We start from the raw sequence: 21,107 nt of genomic DNA on the forward strand, positions 1-21,107 counted from the left end.
TTGATATAATAGAAAATGTTTTTATTCTATGTGTCCTCCTTCTTCCTCAATAACTGCCTTCACACGCTTCCTGAAACTTGCGCAAGTGTTCCTCAAATATTGGGCGACAACTTCTCCCATTCTTCTTTAATAGTATTCCAGACTTTCTCGTAATAGTTTTGCTCATAGTCATTCTCTTCTTTCCATTATAAACAGTCTTTATGGACACTCCAACTATTTTTGAAATCTCCTTTGGTGTGACGAGTGCATTCAGCAAATCACACACTCTTTGACGTTTGCTTTCCTGATTACTCATATGGGCAAAAATTTCTGAAAAGGTATGGATAATAGTGTTAGGTATGATTATGACATCAATATATGTTTGGTTTCAAAACAATTGATGTAGTGCCTGCTGAGAAAAAACAGCTAAATGTTCATTGTAAATTTTGCTTCCCCACCCTGTATACTCCTGCCCCTTACCCCATCCTTCTATCTACCCTGAATTCCCATGTCAGATCCCATAAGTAACTGAACAAATCCTACTCAGTGTCTAAGCCATATCACTCCTCTGAGTCTCAGATGGTTGTGGACCAGCTGAACCACTGAACGGGTGGGACAAGACTCACTGTCCCACATCCATCATCACATTCATCAGAACATGAACAAACTAACCCAAAATAGTGAACTCCAACATATTCTACGTAGTGCTGCCACTAACGACTAATTTTCTAAAAATTAATCTTTTGACTAATATTTCAATTGGTCGACTAATCTAAATGACTAATTTTTTTTTATGTTATTTTGTTGTGTCCATTTTATTTTGAATACAACTCCAGGACCAAAATATAAAATGTCACCTGTACCATGACAAATGTAGATAATGTAAATAATTCAAATATTACCAAATAAAAAATTACAAATGTAAACAATATAAATAACTTAAATATTACCAAAAAAAAAATACAAAGTGGGATGTTTTTCACATTGCAAAAAAAAAAAAAAAAAAAAAGCCCAGTTATTCAAGTAAATGGCTAGCTATATCAATATACAACAAAATATTAATACAATAGGCTCTTAAAATTTCCAGTGCAAAGTGACTTCCAGTGAGTATTTGCTTAACAGTACAATATATATTGATTGGTTGTTAAAATGTAACAGTTCATATTAAAGCTATACCGTATGATGTGGCATTTTTACACTTTTCTTTTGTCATCTTAAAATGCTCCTAATAAGCATGTGTCAAACTAAAATGTGAAAGAAATCCGCCAGGTATTGAAACTCAAAAATGTTTAATTCTCATATATTCCTCATATTTCTGATAAAATTCTGACCTATCATTTTATTTGGTCTGAATGAAATAATTGGCCGAACCTGGCTGAGCCTCTTGTCAATCATCCATTATCGCTGTCCCCGCATCTGATATGTGTCCCTCTGAATCTGACACTTCACTCGCGCTGCTTCTCCTGTCACTGACCACAGTCTACTGTCTAAGGATGTGTATGGATAGGACTGAAATGCACATGTGGAAGGGAATTGAATGTGGAAGGGAAAAAACAGATTTATTAACAGAAACAACAACCAAGGGGAACAAACAGGAGTCTGATGAATGAAGGATGGAGATGAAGTCCAGGAGTCAGGTGTACTGGACTAAACAGACAGGCCTACACAAAGGTCAACTTTTATGACGAGTCCCATTGGCAGGTAAAAAAAACAAAGAAACAAAAAAAAAACTACAGATTTGAGACCATATGAGATATGGTCTCATATCTCACAATCATTTTCAGGATACCGTCAGTGAATACCGCTGCAAGTTGTGGCATGCAGTCCTTCCTTGAAGGGAGGAATTTAGTCAGACTACTTTGCCTGCAATCAGGGCCATTTCAAGATATCTGGGGGCTCTAGGCAAGAAAGTAAAGTGAGGCCCCTAATATGCAAAGATGTGGTGGTCGAATCACCGAAGAAGAAAAATAAAATCCAGATGCAATTTCCTGTTTTCTGGTGCATTTAATGAGTCATGAATTACTCTGTATTACGCAACACAGAGTATCCACTAGAGTGTAGTAAAGGACAGTGTCTTCAATTAGGCATTGTTGATGGGAATGACACAAATTGTCACTATCAATTGGCGCTGACAGAAATTTAAGCAAAGCACCTAAAAAAAACAAAAAAAAGGCATTTGGTGAGTAGGCTTACTTTTGTCCTTATTCTAGAAGTATATGATTAAAGTGCAGAGGATTTGATAGTACTTTGCAGGAGAAGAACTTCAGTTCCCATAATGCACCAAAATGTAACGTCAGACCTCATTCCCAAAACTACCTGAGCACATGGTGCAAAGTGTTGTGATGTGTTGATGGGCAAGTGTGGGAAATATAGATAATTACAGAGTTTAAAATATAGGATTGTGAATACATGGTTCACAGACATGGTTCACAGACACCGCCATTCATTTTTTGATGTTGTATTTGAATATTCTGAATATTTGACGATTTTGAAAAGTGTTGTAATTTCCTAATTAATCTAATTGTTCCTGAACGCCTCATGCATTGTTTACGTGTTTGAACGTGAAGAAAAAACTCAGTTATACAGTGAGGGCACAGAGCTGATGTGAGGGACTTGAACAAATGTTGGACTGACAATACAAACTTCTGCTGCAGTCCTACTCTAGTCCTCTTCTGTCTAAACCAGCTGACACACATGGAACAGACGTACTGATGAGACGGACAAACGCAATGGAAAAGGGACATTTTCTCCTAATGGGATGGACAGATCACCAACGGAAACTGCTAGCTAACCGAAAATGTCCATTGAACTGGATGGGATTCATAGGAGCAGACGATTTAGTTTGGAATACAGTTGTGTGGGTGACTTCAGCAGGAGCAGACAACCGTCCAGAGTAAGTGAAAACACTTCAGTAGGCTTAGCTTTGGCTTTTCAGGACTAAATACTGTTAATGCTGTCGTACTTCGGTCCTCCATATCAAAATTTTTTGGCTCAAAAGAAGTTTTGGAACGCTGTCCAACAGTAGAAAAGGGCGATGGAGAAGTTGTGTTTCTTCTCTCCTTAAATTCTTCCACAGAACACAGTTGTGTTGTGTGTATATGATTAGTTCTTGAACTGAATCCTCTCCCTCTCATGCTAACATCTGTCTGTGTGTTGGTCACTGATGTGACGGCTTTGTTTACATACTTGCAAACATATCACACAGCTGTAGCCTGTTTGGAGAAAACAGTGGTTTACTTCATACTTACCGCTGTGTCGTTGGTGTTTTTCCTCTTCTTCTTTCTTTTTGTCTTTTTTCAAACCCTGAAGGGTAGGAGCTTCATAATTGCTGTTCTTTTAAAATGGCCGCCGCCGTGCTCAGTGTGGACAGACCGTTAGTTCCACTGACAGCAAGTGGGGGGTGTGAGGGGGGTGCGAGGGTCACTTCTACATGACCCTCATAGTGTTTGTCATTGCATAGGGGGAATCCCTCTAGTTTGGGGTGCCCCAGTCAAAACACAGGAGAGGGTTAGCGCTGCCTCACTGTGGTGGTTTGTTTATAATGGATGGTTTTTAATTAGTTGTACAGATAAATGACCATGCGGCCATCGGGGACCCTCTTCAGCGAGGGGGCCCTTGGCAGCTGCCTGCCTTGCCTACGTCATCCTAACGGCTCTGCCTGCAATTGACAAAAAGAGAGGAGAAAAATACACAATTAGCTTACAGATGGAGACATGGAGAGCCCATCTACAGCTCTGGAAAAAATTAAGAGACCACTACAGTTTCCTCTGAAACCAGCACATTTACATGTATGACAGCCATTCCATTCCTGTGTCCAACACAAGCACGCCTTATTCTAATTAATAAACACCTGATCCATGTCTTATTTAAGAAGGAGAAGTATATAAACCACTACTGTGGCCATCACAATCTTCTTGCAATAGGACTAGCTGGGTGGCAAAAACAGTGCTATTAAAACCACAAAAGTAACTGGAATCAAAAAATAATTAGAAAACTACTCAAGTTCTACTCTGACAATGTTCCCAAACTCTGAGGACTGGCTTTTGTATCAGGACAATGCTCCTTGCTGCAGCTAGGTCAATAAAGGCATGGATGACGGACCATCAGATGAAGACCCTGTCATGGCCAGCCCAATCTCCAGACCCACTTTGAAAACTTCTGGAGGAACATGGATGGTCACAAGTCATCGAATATTGCTGAGCTTCTTAAACTTCCCTGCCAGGAGCTGCATAAAGTCATCCAACAGCAATGGTGGAGAGCCAAGACACGTGAAAACTGTCACTGAAAATCGGGGTTTTTCCACCAAATATTGATGTCTGAACTTTTCCCAAGTCACAATATAAGTATTGTGTTGTTTCAAAATGAATATGAACTTGTTTTCTTTGCATTATTTGAGGCCTGCATCTGTTTGTTATATTGTCCATATGTCGTGTTCTGCAAATACATGCTCTAAACAAGAAAAGCACTCAGAGAGCACAGACCTCTGCCAAAACAGATCTGTCCCCCCCCCATCACCACCAAAATTTAATCATTTCTTCCTTGTCCCAGTATCAACATTTCCTGAAAATTTCATGAAAATCCGTCCTTAACTTTTTGAGTTATCTTGCCAACAAAAAACACACAAACAAACACGCACGCAAACACACAAAGCAAAGTGATCACAATACCTCCTGGCGGAGGTAATAATATTTTATTTGGAATTTGGGAGAAATGTTGTCGGTAGTTTAGAGAATAAGACGAAAATGGTCATTTTACTCAAACACATACCTATAAACGGAAAAATCAGAGAAAGTGATCATTTTGCAGTGGTCTCTTTTTCAAGAGCTCTATATTATAGAAGCCAAGTGGCCCCAAGTGCGTGTATGTGTGCTTTATAACTGACAAACTGGAGAAAGGTAGGCTTTGCCTTTTGGAAAACTTGTGTATTTTGGGTCAAGGATCAGACAGGTTAAAACTGCTTATTGATACGACAGAGTTAATAGTTGTTTTTAAAATTACAATAGGCTTGCAGGCGACCCACGGAAGACTCCATACACAGGTTTGGAAAGGAAAGATTGTTCATCCAGAAAACACATTATTGATGTGGATTCATTGGATGAAATTCAGGCATAACTATATGCTGGAGTGAGGTGATTATATTTACAGGTCAGTTTGGTGGATTTCACCTGTAATTGTTGCCATGAACTCAGGCCTCAGGTAAGGCTGAGCGATATGGAAAAAAATCATATCATGATGATTTTTTTCTCATCAGATGATATCAATATGTATCACAATATAAATCAAATCACTATTTTTGTCAAGCTTAAGTTTTCTGTTACTCATAAGTTAGTTGTGAAGACATCAGAATGTTATTTTTGATTTAAATATGATTTATTTTCTGTCAGAGGTTGAACAAGACAGATGTGCTGAAGAACATTATACAACTGTTTCAGATAATTAAAACAGGTACATATTTTAAAACTGTTTCTCCTGTTATATAAGCTCTTAAGTTTATTTTTCAGTTTTACGCCCAAATGATTTGCTTGTACTAGTCTTGCAGTAGGCATGGACCCCAACCCCCCCTCCCATCAGCGTATCTCTGAATTCACACCATAACCGAAAGTGAAACAACATGCTTTGAATGTCCGACTCCCGGCTTCTATGCCTCTGTTGTACATCGAAACCAAAACAGTTCGCACCCTACTTTTCAGTAACCCAGTCACCGGGGTTCTCGGTCAAATTTTCACCCTGCGGCTGGCTCTTACGCCTGTGCTATGTGCGTCAAGCTAACTTGACGTGGCTCTAGTGGGATTGGTGCACTGCGGCGCTACTTAATTATGATTGGCTGTTCTTACGTCTATCAAAACATGGATGAATGAATTCTATCAAAACTGTATCGAGTATGTCTCATATTTCTATTGAGGAAAAGTTGTTTTGCGATATATATCATTAGCACTTTATTGCCAGCACCAGCCTCAGGTGTTATTTAACATTTTAAATCCAATTATTAATACAAGTAATCCTCCTGGCATTGTAGCATCATCATCTATGTGGGAGAGATTTTTATCCTGTGTTAATGACAACCTTTCTGCGATCAGAGCCTCTCTCCCTCTTACCAGGGCCTCTGATCCTTCAGCCCCTCCGGTGAGTTCGGCTGTTTTCAGCAGTTTCAGCCTGTGATGCTAGATGAGCTTTCGAAGGTGGTCAAACGGCTAAAACCACCGTAGTATTCTCTAGACCACAGGTGTCAAACTCAGATCCTCGAGGGCCGGTATCCTGCATGTTTTAGATGTTTCCCTCTTCCAGCCACACCTGGTTCAATTAATGATCAGCTCATCATCATGCTCTGCAGAAGCCTGATAATGATGTGATGGTTTCCAGGTGTGATGGAAGACGGAAACATCTAAAACATGCAGGATACCGGCCCTCGAGGATCTGAGTTTGACACCCCTGCTCTAGACTGTCTGAGTGTTCTGTAGATTTCTACCATCTGACATGATGTAAATGAGCCTTTTTTGTTTTAAAAATTTTGGAATGGATTACAGTCTTGTCATTCACGTCAGAATACAACTCATACGTGATTTATTGTTTTGGAAATGAACGGAAGATCACTACACCATCTTAGTTTTCAAGATAGAAGGCATTTTGTGAATATGCAAATTAGGTGCTTGAGCCTTGGTCACTTTAGATGCCAATAACTCAAAATCTATTTAAACACGTATGACAAATGAGGTAAGTAATGGATAAAGAATTGAATTTCCAATAATTTGATATTAATTTGAAACTGCTACAACGAACAGAAGGGAAGTTATTAATGATAAACACATTTTATTTGTATTACTATAGCAACCAGAAGTCACGCAACCTAGAGTTGTGAAATTTGGCAAATGAGAAGGGACTTGTACAGTGATGTAGCATTTTAAATTTCAATTTGATCAGATGAATATTGGTGATATTACAGTCATTTGAAATGTCAGAAAATCTAGTTTACTGACCACCCTGATGTTTCCCCTGAGGTGCTAACAACCCTTATGACGTCATGATGCATACCATTGAATGCAGAATGGAAAAATGCACAATTTGGCTTTGGTTTCAAGTTGATATGATGATTTTGACAGAAGTTATGGCGAAATATCAATTTTTGAACTTTGACCTATATGTCAGCTATATGCCTACTATTGACAAAACACTCATCAGGTCAACTAGAGAATATGGCAAATCATTTAGTCATGGTTTGAAATGAATAATGCTTGAAATGGACCACTAGAACCTATACAGACAAACGGACAGATATACAAACTGATCAATATGTTTACACTCCGCCAAACAAACAATGAAACAACGAACGAAAACAATAACCCTTACCTCCCCTCCGAGGGGTGGGGTAATAAAAGCTGAGGCTGTTTTATCTGATGTCAGTGAAGTCAAATCCTCACTCATCTCGTCCTATTTCCTGAGTTACTCTTCACTGCACATCATCAGCTCAGGACTTCATCTAGTGGTCTGACAGTAGAACTACAGTAGCCACGAACACACCACATGTATCAATCGTTACACTTTGACTCACACCACAAATAGCACTAACAAACACCTTCATTAAGTCACATGTAGATTAAACACACACCATATGAGATGTGGGAGGTCAAATGGCTTGTGCAGTTATAGTATCTGAATACTTTCAAACATAAATATGTGTGTAATATGTTTTACACCAAGACAATCTAATCGATATTATAGGGCATAGTAACTTTCAACAAAATCTTACACTATATTTGACCGAGGGGTATTAATAAGTGCGCAAGCGCGTTGTGTTTACACTTGTGCGATGTAACAGAACTAAACAAGTGGTGCCAGGCACAACAAATCCCACACCTCACTCATATTGCAGCTATTTTGCGATCTATCCAGCCAATGTCATCATGTTTATGCGTGTGATAATGTCAGCATATCAACTGCCTCTATATACATATGTGCCAAGTTTGAAGTTAAATTGAAACAAAATTGATGTTTTTATAGACGGGAGATATTGCCCGTATAAGTAAAGGGGGGAAGAAAAAAAGAATAAGAAAATTCCTAAAAAATTTTAACTTGACCAATTTTTCCCAAATATGTAATGACACCTATTCTGGATCACTGGCAATCTATAATCAAATTTGGTATATATTCAACCAGTAGTTTTGCTGTTAGAGTGTTAGCAAACAACAAACCAAACCAAAATCAATACCCCTTGCCTCCCCTTTGGGGGACGGGGTAATAAATCATTAACCTGTATACATGCATGAAGACATGGGAGTATTGGAGACAAATCCAGGTGTGTTAATCTGATGTATTAAAGTCAGATTACCCCTGTTATCTGATAAAACAGATCAGAATTATACTGTTTACATGGTCACTTAATAATCTGATCCACACATCGACTCCCGATTGGGCATCTTCATGGTAAATCACCATTCGCATTCTAATTGGCTAACAGGTGTCCCTTGTTTTGTCTTAAGTGACTGTTCAGTAATCTTCTTCAGTGTCAGAAATGACATTTATATGTGACTAAACTCAGTTCAGTCCTGCTGCCATGATGTTGCTGATGGGGATCCTGATAAACAGAAACTAAACTAAACCTGTTGAGCAACTCAAACAGTGAGTGTGAAGCTCTAACAGACTGAGATGTTGATTCTCAGTGAGGTCAGCAGGACCAAGACACCTTTCCCTCTACAGGGGGTCATGTGACTCATATTGACATCCAGGTAGGTCCACCTGTTGGTGTCAACGTGGACAGACATAATGTGAGCTCATTGTTGATGGTTGGTCCACAGAGTGGAGCAGCAGAGCTCAGAGGTTCCCAGTGATCGACAGCATCAGACTCAGCTGGACTCCATATTTAAGGTGTGTACATGTCCAACATCTACTTGTCCATCTGTTCTGTCCAATCATCTCCTGCTGCTGGTTTCAGATGTCACTGTGTCCAACTTAGACCGGAGCTTTGGTCCATGGTTGGACTTTGTGTCTTTCATAATGTTCTCTGTTCCAGCTGCTAGAGTAGAACATCTGCATTTTTGTTAAGAACAAACTGAAGAAGTTCCACCAGGTTCTGAGTACAGATGAATGCTTAGAGAGTCTGAAGGATGAAGAGCAGAGGAGGAGCTCAGAGGCTTTTCTGAAGATCACACTGAACTTCCTGAATAGGATGAAGCAGGAGGAGCTGGCTGAGCGTCTGCGCACCAGTAAGACAATTCTGTAGATTTAACAGATGAAAATACTTAGATTTACTGTGAGACTGATGGTTTTATCTGGGTCTGCATTCAGGAAGTCAGTCTGGAGTTCATCAACATGAACTGAAACATAACCTGAAGCAGAAGTTTCAGTGTGTGTTTGAGGGCATCACTAAAAGCAGGACACCCAAAATCCTCCTGAACCAGATCTACACAGAGCTTTACATCACAGAGGGAGGGGCTACAGAGGTCAACCAGGAACATGAGATCAGACAGATTGAAACAGCATCCAGGAAACCACACAGACCAGAAATAACCATCACATGTGAAGACATCTTTAAAACACCACCTGACAGAGATGGACCAATCAGAACAGTGCTGACAAAGGGCGTGGCCGGCATTGGGAAAACAGTCTTAACACAGAAGTTCAGTCTGGACTGGGCTGAAGACAAAGCCAACCAGGACTCCACTTCATATTTCCATTCACCTTCAGAGAGCTGAATGTGCTGAAACAGAAGAAGTTCAGCTTGGTGGAACTCATTCATCACTTCTTTCACTGACAACCAAAGAAGCAGGAATCTGGATCTTTGAAGACCTCCAGGTGTGTTCATCTTAGACGGTCTGGATGAGTGTCGACCTCCTCTGGACTTCAATAACACTCCAGATCTGACTGATGTTACAGAGTCCACTCAGTGGATGTGCTGCTGATGAACCTCATCAGGGGGAACCTGCTTCCCTCTGCTCGCCTCTGGATAACCACACGACCTGCAGCAGCCAATCAGATCCCTGCTCAGTGTGTTGACATGGTGACAGAGGTCAGAGGGTTCAAGGACCCACAGAAGGAGGAGTACTTCAGGAAGAGGTTCACAGATGAAGAACAGACCACACAATCATCTCCCACATCAAGACATCACAAAGCTCCATATCATGTGTCACATCCCAGTCTTCTGCTGGATCACTGCTACAGTTCTGGAGGACGTGTTGAAGACCACAGAGGGAGGACAACTGCCCAAGACCCCTGACTGAGATGTACATCCACTTCCTGGTGGCTCAGGCCAAAGTCAAGAACATCAAGTATGATGGAAGATCTGAGACAGATCCACACTGGAGTCCAGAAACCAGGAAGATGATTGAGTCTCTGGGAAAACTGGCCTTTGAGCAGCTGAAGAAAGGAAACCTGATCTTCTATGAATCAGACCTGACAGAGTGTGGCATCGATATCAGCTCAGCCTCAGTGTACTCAGAAGTGTTCACAGAGGTCTTTAAAGAGGAGAGAGGACTGTACCAGGACAAGGGTTCTGCTTCATCCATCTGAGTGTCCAGGAGTTTCTGGCTGCTCTTCATGTCCATCAGACCTTCATCAACACTGGAGTCAATCTACTGTCAGGACAACATCTTTTTGGTCCAAACTATCCATGGACCAAATCTGTCCAGTTCTACCAGGACCGCTGTGGACCAGGCCTTACAGAGTCCAAATGGACACCTGGACCTGTTCCTCCGTTTCCTCCGGGTTTATCTCTGCAGACCCATCACAGTCTCATACAAAGTCTGTTGAAACCAACAAGAAGCAGCTTAGAGACTAATCAGAAAACTGTTGAGTACATCAAGAAGAAGATCAGTGAGAATGTGTCTGCAGAGAGAAGCATCAACCTGTTCCACTGTCTGAATGAACTGGAGGATGGATCTCTGGTGGATCAGATCCAACAGTACCTGAGCTCAGGATTTCTCTCCACAGAACAACTGTCTCCTGCTCAGTGGTCAGCTCTGGCCTTCATCTTACTGTCATCAGAAAAAGATCTGGATGTGTTTTGATCTGAACAAATACTCTGGTTTCAGAGGAGGTTCTTCTGAGGCTGCTGCCAGTGGTCAAAGCCTCCAACAAAGCTCTGTGAGAACAAACAGTTTGATCAAACATCTCAAATATGGATCTATCATTTTAACAAGATCAATAACCTTATACTCATACCGTTTGTTTTGTCCAGACTCAGTGGCTGTAACCTGTCAGAGAGAAGCTGTGAAGCTCTGTCCTCAGTTCTCAGATCCCAGTCCTGTAGTCTGACACATTTGGATCTGAGTGACAATGACTGAAGGATTCAGGAGTGAAGATCCTGTCAGATGGACTGAAGAGTCCAGGATGCAGACTGGACACTCTCAGGTCAGGGATCAACAAAGAACACAACACATAATTAAAATGTTTGTCTCCTTATTGGATCAGTCTATCTTGTCAGTTGTTGTTTCTGTTTGAACTCCAAACCAGCTCTACTGATGTGAACCTTTGTTCAGAGTCTGTAATTCAAAGACTTTGGCACATTGAAGTCATGTTGGTGAAGTCTGATGCACTCAGAGACTCTGTTCAATGACTCCAACTCCTCTTATCTCCCATCCTCAGCAGATGTATGTGATGTTTGTGTTGCAGATTGTCAGGATGTCTGATCACAGAGGAAGGATGTTCTTCTCTGGTCTCAGCCCTAAAGTCCAAGCCGTCCCATCTCAGACAGTTAGACCTGAGCTATAATCATCCAGGAGACTCAGGACAGGAGCTGTCTGCTCTGGTGGAGGATCCGCACTGCAGACTGGACACTCTCAGGTATGGACTGAGCTGATGCATCCTCTGATAATGTGAGATAGAACAGGTGGAGCTGATGGGAACAATCTGTCGGAGCTGGGATACATCCTTTATGTTACAGCCTATGTTCAAAGACAGAGACTCAATAAGTGATTCAAAATAACCATTTAGTGGATGTGAACCGAAAAGCTTCAGTGGGTGATAGGGTCAACTTCTGGATGTGTGATGAACAAAGGACACTGATATGATCTTCTGTTGATATTTCTTTGCTGAACAGCACTGGGAGATAGCAGCAGAGTTTCTCATCCTACATTGTGGTCTCTGTGTTTTTATTACTGATCCACACGTTCTCTCTAACTTTCCTTGGGAACCTTCCAGCCCATGACATCTGGAAGTCATTTCTAGATGCCTGATATTCTCACCCGCATTCCTTGTCTAACATCAACATACATAGGGCCGGATCTACTAAGATCCCAATATCCGTGTACTAATTTGCGTGCACAGTCTAGAATTGTGTGTGTGGAGTTGAACCGCGGTTTGCAGGTGATTCACTAAGATTGCCTACGCAACTGATAACAGGTGCAATGTCTTGGAGACCACCCTATTTAAATGAGGATTTTGCGTGTGCTACTAGTTGTCGTCATTGAGACAGTATGCTGGAAAAAACTGCTCTGGAATACATGAGCACTAATGGCAACAGTGCGCTGGAATGATCCATATGCAAGGAAATGTAATGATGCAAGGAGTTTTGTCACAGAAGGTATTGCATGACTCCTCCTGGCCCCAGATCTTCCCCTAGTTCATCTAGAAGTTCTATAGAGCTAGAAGTTCTAGAATCCAGTGCTGCTGCCCAGTTATGACACTTATGTCATTACTGGGCAGCAGCACTGGATTCATTTTAGATTCATTTTAGATGTGGGGGGCCGTGGGGGTTGTTGGATTGAATGACTGTCAGGCACACATAATTTTGTCACACTGTAGCCTAATGTTGGTGCATATTTTAATCACAATTATCAGATCAAGTGGAATAGTTTTTTAGTTATAATCATTTTTCGTCCGCCATTCCAAAAATGTTCACATGAGGGTGAAAAATGCGTTCTCTGCATCTTGTTTCATCATTTTGACGTCTCCTTCTTGCGACAGTAACCACCTCCATGTGTGCACAATTACACATACAAACCCTTTGCACCTCCCTTTGAGACATGTTAAATATAGACGCAGTTTCTATGAGCGAAATTGCTTTCAGGTTTGATGAATCACTTTTTGTGTGCTAAATAAATATATTTACATTTTATCCTCCCACCACATGCAAAATTGCGTGTAAATGCCCCATATTGCATATTCATTGCGGCAAATCTACTAACTGGATGCAGACGTGCTATTTTACACCTTTAAAAGACGCAACCCTTAGTGCGCACAGTGAGTAAATCAGTTTGTCCATTTTTTTTGCGTGTGCAGTGAGTTTGCAAACGTTTTTTACACACAAACCTATAGTAGATCTGGCCCATAAAGTACAGAGTATCCCTTTCTTATGGCTACACTGTCACATCCACTTATCGTCTCACACTAGTTCATGAACTAATCACCTTACAGTGAATCAGAGTGATGTAATGTCCATGTTTCCAGCTGCTCTGACCCTCCTCCTCCTTTCAGGTTGGAGCCTGGTGGAGACCGATGGTTGATACCGAGGAGATGTAAGTGTGATTTCATTAGATTTATTAAAAACAATCTGAACCCAAACTGGGACCTGGTTCCACATTATAAACATCTAAAGTGTTCATGAAGACAGTCAGTTTAGTAAAAGGATGAGCTGATTACTGATTGGTCAGGACTGGTACCACATGGACCCACATACCCTGAGTAGTGAGTCCTCAGGTCCATTCCCAGACTATTTAGTGCATATCAGAGCTCTAGTGTCTTTATGCACATTTACGGTCTCCACTGTCACTGTCTGATAAAGAATAAAAATACAAAAAATAATACACAAAGCACGGTCAAGTTCATCAGGATGAGAAGTTTGTCTGAGGAACAAACTCAGATGAAACAACCAAATCACTTCTATAAACTATTATCATCCGTCAGATAAAGAATCTGATTCAAGGGCAAAAAGTAATGAGTTTATATCAATTTAATAAACAGTCACTGTGGAGAAGATTTAAATCATCAAATCCTAGATTAGATTCATTAGCAGGAATTAAACATAAACCTGAACAAATAGCTAAAACACTAAGAGTCTAGAAGAACTTAGAAAGGACTGATGGGATTTGATTCTGTTTTTAGGTTTTAATCAGTTTTATAAAAAATGCAACATACTTTTAGCCTTTGAATGTTAAGGGATCAATATATAATAATAAACATTAACTGGTTCTAAATATTAGATTACAGTAATGAAGTAGGAGTTTCTCTGTTTCAGACTTTTATTCAATCAATTAATCAAATTTTATTTATATTGCCCCAATCATAACAAAAGTTAACTCATAATACTTTCCATTTAGAGCTGGACTAAACCAGACTCTTAAACCAGTTCAGACATCAACAGAATCCTCCAGGAGTAAACACTTGTAGACAGTGGAAGGAAAACTACCTTTAACATGTAGAAACCTGGAGTAGACCCCGACTCTGGAGGGTGGACAACTGACATGACCGGTCTCTCTCTATTTTGTTTTTCTTTAACAAGTCCGATTAAACAGACATAATCTGTTACTGCGCAGTTCTGTTTCCAAACCACTGCATCAACACAGAAACCATTAAACTCACAAAAAAAATAACAATTCAAACAAACAGAAAATAATAAGAATCATAAACCAAACTAATCAAAGTCCATGGTTAAGTCCATAACTTCGCGTCAGTGTGTGTCATTGAGTCCAGTGGAACACTTCTGTGATTTCAAGTCTCTTCTATATGGATTCATAAACTCAATCCAACATTTATCACAAATATGTGTTTTAAAGCTATACCTACCGATGTGGCATTTCTCACAGCACTTAGTAAAAGTTTGAACATGAACAACCCGCCTCCCTCTGAAGCCCCGCCCCCTTCCCTCTGCCTGAGCTCTGAGGCTCCTCCTCCTCTCATCTGATGCGCGATGGAAACGGAGGAGGAAGCAGAGGTGGAGGTCCGGTCCGTTTTGGCGTGTCCGCGGACCCCTCCCTCAGTAATCAGATGCATCATCCACCTGCCGCGGGCCCGTGGCTCCTGTTCCATCAGTAGACCTGGTCTGTGCAGTACTGGGTCAGGGTCTTCACTGCAGTGCCCAGGGGATGGGCGCGCGCACTGTGAACACGCGGCCTCCGCGAATTTTCCGTGGACATTTGAAGTTTCATAGTCCATACATTTATCATCCTACATCATCTTACATGTGTGACACCATGTACATGCACCTGTATGAGTCCCACCGTCATAATAGCTGAGCTTTATGCAGACCTGTTCAGTCCAGTACAGCTGACTTCTGGACTTTTATCTCCATCCTTCATTCATCAGACTCCCGTTTGTGCCCCTCAGTTGTCGTTTCTGTTCATAAATCCGTTTAATCCCTTCCACATGTGCATGTCAGTTCTATCTTACACATCCTAGACAGTAGACTGTGGTCAGTGACAGGAGGAGCAGCGCCAGTGAAGCGTCAGATTCAGAGGGACACATATCGGATGTGAGACGGCGATAATGGATCGGATGCTGGACGGCCGTAATGGATGATTGACAGGAGGCTCAGTCAGGTTCGGCCAATTATTTAATTTTGACCGACTAAAATGATTGGTCAGACTTTTATTAGAAATATATGAGAATTAAACATTTTTGAGTTTCAATACCTGGTGGATTTCTTTTACATTTTAGTTTGACACACACTTATTAGGAGCATTTTAAGATGACAAAAGAAACTGTAAAAATGCCACATCATACGGTATAGCTTTAAGTCCATTTATTCATTAAAATAATGTCATGTATCACATTAAACCAGTTTGTTAAAGTGGGCCGTCCTTCACTTGACCATTTCTGTTGGTTTTTTACCTGCTATCGACATGATTCTAAACACACACATTTTATAAGAGCCCTGAAGCTGTTACTGCATCTTACCCAAGTACAAATCATGACAGAAAAGTTCAACCTTCATCTTTAACGCTGTGTCCATCCTCTAATTGTTTTCCAATGCAGATTCATGGTCAAAAACCTGAGGATAGTTTTTGGTGTGAGCTCCATCCAGCCTCTCTCTGGATTTGTTTGGATGATACTCTTATCAAATATATCAACAGAATTTTACACTTACGCTCACTTGTTCTTTTGATCACTTCCTTTAATGGTTCACATATTGAATTGATCTGAACGTGGGGCTGAAATACATCATTTGTCCCATTCTTTGTGTTTCGGTCAATAACAGAAAATATGTCTGATACCAAACTGGAAGAAAAATCCAAGGCACTCTCTTTAAACATTAAAATGCCTTTATTAACATGACAGTCTAAAGCACAGGTGTCAAACATGCGGCCCGGGGACCAAATCCGGCCCGCCCAAGGGTTCAATCCGGCCCCTGGGATGAATTTGTGAAATGCAAAAATTACACTGAAGTTACACAGGAAAAATTACTGAGCATTTTTTCCAGAGTTAAAAGTATTTTCTTCAAAAAGAATAAATTTGGCTTCATATTGTAGTAATAGTAATTTTAGCTCTATAGTGAGTTTGGAGAGCTCTACTCTTTTTAGAGAGGGACCAAATATTATCTGAGTAGAGTAAAATTTTCTTCAATTTGAGTAAATTTTACTCAGGCAAATTTCTTGTGTATTTACAATCAAGGATGTTAAAATCATTTTAGGTCATTTCAGTCTAAAATGGATAAGACCAGTAAAATACTATCATAATAACCTATAATAAATGAAAACTGTAAATTTGTCTCTTTGTTTTAATGTAAAAAAAAAGTAAAATTACACAAAAATGTTTACATTTACAGACCAGCCTTTTACAAAAAATGTGAATATCTGAAATGTCTTAAGCAAAGTATGTGGAATTTTAATAATATTCTCCCTGTTATTTAATGTTTTGTGTATTTGTAGATCCACTGTGATCTCTACATTGTGATTCACATGTATAAATGATAAACTAAGGTGTAATATTGTTAACATTGCACTTATTTTACTAAAGAATTTTCAGATTCATATTTGTTCATGTTATGTTCAAGTACAATTCGTAGATGTAAACATTTTCAGTACGGAATTTACTTTTTTCACTCAAAAACTCTTATCCTGTTCCTTGTATTATTTTACTGGTCCGGCCCACTTATATCATATTAGGCTGAATGTGGCCCTGAACTAAATGAGTTTGACACCCTGGTCTAACGTTTTGACTTCCTGATGAAGGCTTGAAGTCGAAACGCGTAGAAGTGTTTTTTAGGTCTAGATATGACCGTGCCATGTTAATAAAGGCATTTTAATGTTTAAACAGAGTGCCTTGGATTTTTCTTCCAGTTTGATATCTACTTTATGAATTCCTTTTTCCAAAGAGCACCTCGAACAAACTGTTTTTTGGTCCGAGAAGCATTCCTTCCCATGAATTTTTGATATGTATGATACCATTTGATTTTCTGTTGGAATGAAGGAAAACCCAGTCATTTATTAATGTTGTATCTGCTGTTTCTGATCAGGAAAATGAAACATGAAAATCAAATCACTATTCCCTTTTTATTTAACGTCTGTTTGTGAAAATGTGCTCAGAAACAACAGATCTGTCTATGAAACACTGGATTAGAGCTGTACAACATATTGCTTGAGCATCGTCATTGCAATGTACGTGTGCATAATAGTCACATCGCAGGTCCTGCGATGTAAGAGACAAATGAACTCAACATGTTCTCATCTAATTTCGACCTGGGTACCTGACACCAAGGTTATAATAGTTTTGGATTTGTAATTATAGTTTAGTTTTAATTAGTTTTGACTTTTTTTTCCCTCTAATTCACTTAGTTTTAATTAGTTTTTAGAGCAGGTTTGCTAGTTTTTATTAGTTATCATTTTTTTCTGAATGCTTAGTTTTAGTTTAGTTTAGTTTTAGTATTAGTTTTGTATTAGACATGACAGACAGTGAAGTGTCGTATGGTGCTGCCAGCTAAAACTGCTGGAGCGAAATAAATCAATTTGATCTCAATCCGACATTGACAAAGACGAAAACGAAGGGAATTTTATCCATAATTTTTATACGTTTTAGTTAGTTTTGTAAGCTCACAATACAGTTTCAGTTAGTTATCGTTTTTTTTCTTTTAATTAGAGTTTTTATTTATTTCAGGTAACGAAAATGTTTTTACAATTTTAGTTTTCGTCATTTCGTTCGTTTTCGTTAATGATTATAACCTTGCCTGACACACACTGCACGCAGCAATCCACCAATCACAATGGTTCTTAATCAGTTTGCTGAAGCAGACCACGCCCCTGCACATGAAGTGTGTCGCAGATAACAACATCGAAAAATGAGCAAGGAACAAGACAAAATCACCGAAGACTTGGTGCCAAAAAGAAATGTAAGGTCAGTTATCTGGAATTATTTTAGCCACAAGAAGGATGATATTGAAACACATGCTCTGTGTTGATAGTGCCTGGCACCTGTTGCCACAATGAGAAGTAACACAACTAATTTGTTTGACCATTTATGTTGGCACCACACAGCTATTTTATTCTCCTTAGTATACTGAACAACAAAAGAAACACAAGTTTTGGTCGTTAATTTAGGCAAGAGTTCAGCTGTCCTGTTGAGTTGTCAACTGAGATACACATTACAATAAGTGAGTTGTAACCATTGGAGCGTGTGTTTGCCGGCAAACACGACCACGAGTGGTTGAGCATGTGTACAAAGTATCGGAGGTGCGGTACGTTTTGAGTGATATGGTAGTGGGAGCAACAAATGGGAGTGGCAATTCCCTTTGTTTATCCGGGGGCTATAAAAAGAAATGGTAAGATTCAAAAGTTACTGCATTACCACGATGCCTCGCCTTAACGATAATCTGAGAGAACGCGCCATTGGTATGCTTGATGCTGGTTTAACGGTTCACAACGTTGCCAGACGTCTGCAAGTGCACGAGTCCACCATCAGTAGGCCGAGGACACGATTCCGTGACACAGGGACCACTCGGGACAGACCAAGATCCGGAAGACCACGTGTGACCACCCGTAATCAGGATCGCCATATTCGCTTGGCCCATCTCCGTGACCGTCAACTCAGTGCAACAAGGACAGCAAGAGAGTCCCACTGTAAATTTCACAGCTGGATATAAATATCTCATATGAAACCAATATTCATAATAAAACTCCCATATAAACCAATACCGAAACATACTTGCGTTTCTTTTGTTGTTCAGTATATTTTTTCATATTGCAACATATATCGCAAGGTTAAAAAAATCACAATGTCAGTCTTTTCCAATACTGTGCAGCCCTCCACTGGATTTATCTGTTATTGATCAGTATTGTTCAGAGTCAAACTCACACATGATCCATCCACCAGTAAATGTTGAATTTAACCAAGTGATATGATCAGACTGTCAGTCAATGAGCAGATCACTGATCAATAACTGCAGCTGGATTGTGTTTTCTTCTGTCCGTCAGATTTCTGTGAACTCACCCTGGATCCAAACACAGCGAACAGAAAACTCAAACTGTCTGAAAACAACAAGAAGGTGGAACGAGTGGAGAAGTTTCAGTCATATCCTGATCATCAGGACAGATTTGATTATGAGGCTCAGCTGATGTGTTCAACTGGTCTGACTGGTCACTGTTACTGGGAAGTCGAGTGGAGTGGATACGTTAATATATCAGTGACTTACAAAGGAATCAGAAGGAAAGGAATCAGTGAGGACTGTTGGTTTGGATGGAATGATCAGTCCTGGAGTCTGGAGTGTTATAAAGGTGGATACAGTGTCTGGCACGATAGCAAATGCACAGACCTCTGTCAGTCCTCCTCCTCCTTCTCCTCCCCGTCCTCCTCTTTCTCTGGTAGAGTATTAGTGTATGTGGACTGTCCTGCTGGATCTGTGTCCTTCTACAGAGTCTCCTCTGACAAACTGATCCACCTCTACACCTTCAACACCACATTCACTGAACCACTGTTTGCTGGATTTAGACTCAGGTTATTAGGATCGTCAGTGTGTTTGTGTGATGTGTAGTTTTGTTGTGTGTTTGTCTACATGTGTCATGTACATTTATTAAATCTATCTGATTTTGATGGTAGATCTGAGCATCTGTTCAAGTCTACATTTGCGTCTGATTGAAGTCATTAAAAAGCCGATCCCTTGGAGAATCTATGGGTGAATATCACACACCACAAACACAACCAGATGAAAACCACAGAAATCATAATCAGTGTAGTGTCGGATTTTATGATTTAGTTCTGATTTTGTTCACATTAAAGCCAACCAATGCAATCTGAGTTTTTATTCAACCTGACTAAAATAGTGTCAAAGACAATAGTGTTGACAACCAATGAAAGGAGACTGGAACATTTTTGCTCTTTTCATTGTCATCCATTATTTGTCCTCACTCAGTCCTGACAGTCATAACTCCTGTTACGCCCCGGCCTAGGGGTTTACCAGGGCAAACATAATGTGCTCAACTTTGTCCCCTCCCAGCTCCCAAGCACACACGTCAGTCAAAAACTAAAGTTTACAATATTTATTACAATTATTTTTTTCTAAACAACTAAGGAAGGGTTAGGGGAGGGAGCGGCTAAAACAACAAACAAAATATCTTCTGTCAAGTTTAAACAAACTTACCTACTTAAAATAAATGCAAGAAATAAAATACAGAAAACTAACCAAATTTCCTAACCAAAAAACAGGAGAAAACGGGAAAACAAAAGAGCCGACCTCCCCTACCTGAAAAAGGTTCAATTTACAACCAAAAACTATTTACAACTATATACAATTGAATGGTTACACGAGCACATGAAGACTGACCGTCACACACATGAACACAGGGTTGGAAGCTGGCAGGAGGCAAGAGAGAGGACGGATGGAAGCTCCAGAGCCATTTTTAAAGGGGCCAGGCAATCACCTTCCACCAATCCAGTTCCTGCAACAAACAGACACAAAAGGGGCACAGCACACCTACAGGACGGGGGAGAATACACACACTAAACAGAAAACATATATACATATACAGATAAATAGACAACTTATGACCCAGGGTCATAACACTCCCATCACCAAAAACTTCAGCCCTTTCACAACAAACATTCATTCAAGTCATTGAACAGATGCTCATATGATCTGATTGAGACTGAAAACCTCTGTGTTTATACATGTATATACAGGGTGACACAAAAAAACGGGAACTTTTTAACAATCCAATAAAACCAAGAGTGATGGAAGAAAAATATTTTATTCATAGTAATTGAAACCTTAAAAC

The 21,107-nt window shown here is 40.0% G+C and overlaps 1 protein-coding gene across 1 annotated transcript in view; it reads left to right on the forward strand.

Moving 5' to 3' along the window:
* LOC115431630 (NLR family CARD domain-containing protein 3-like) overlaps positions 1 to 21,107 on the forward strand; it is a 63,045-nt gene extending 41,938 nt beyond the window's left edge. Inside the window, 5 exon segments of the mRNA XM_030152161.1 lie at positions 11,147 to 11,247; positions 11,250 to 11,319; positions 11,581 to 11,751; positions 13,384 to 13,424; positions 19,311 to 21,107. Coding sequence (XP_030008021.1) covers positions 11,147 to 11,247; positions 11,250 to 11,319; positions 11,581 to 11,751; positions 13,384 to 13,424; positions 19,311 to 19,867 — 940 coding nt within the window. The 3' untranslated portion in view covers positions 19,868 to 21,107.

This window comes from Sphaeramia orbicularis, chromosome 2 (genome assembly GCF_902148855.1).
Source record: "Sphaeramia orbicularis chromosome 2, fSphaOr1.1, whole genome shotgun sequence".
NCBI classification, from domain to species: Eukaryota; Metazoa; Chordata; class Actinopteri; order Kurtiformes; family Apogonidae; genus Sphaeramia; species Sphaeramia orbicularis.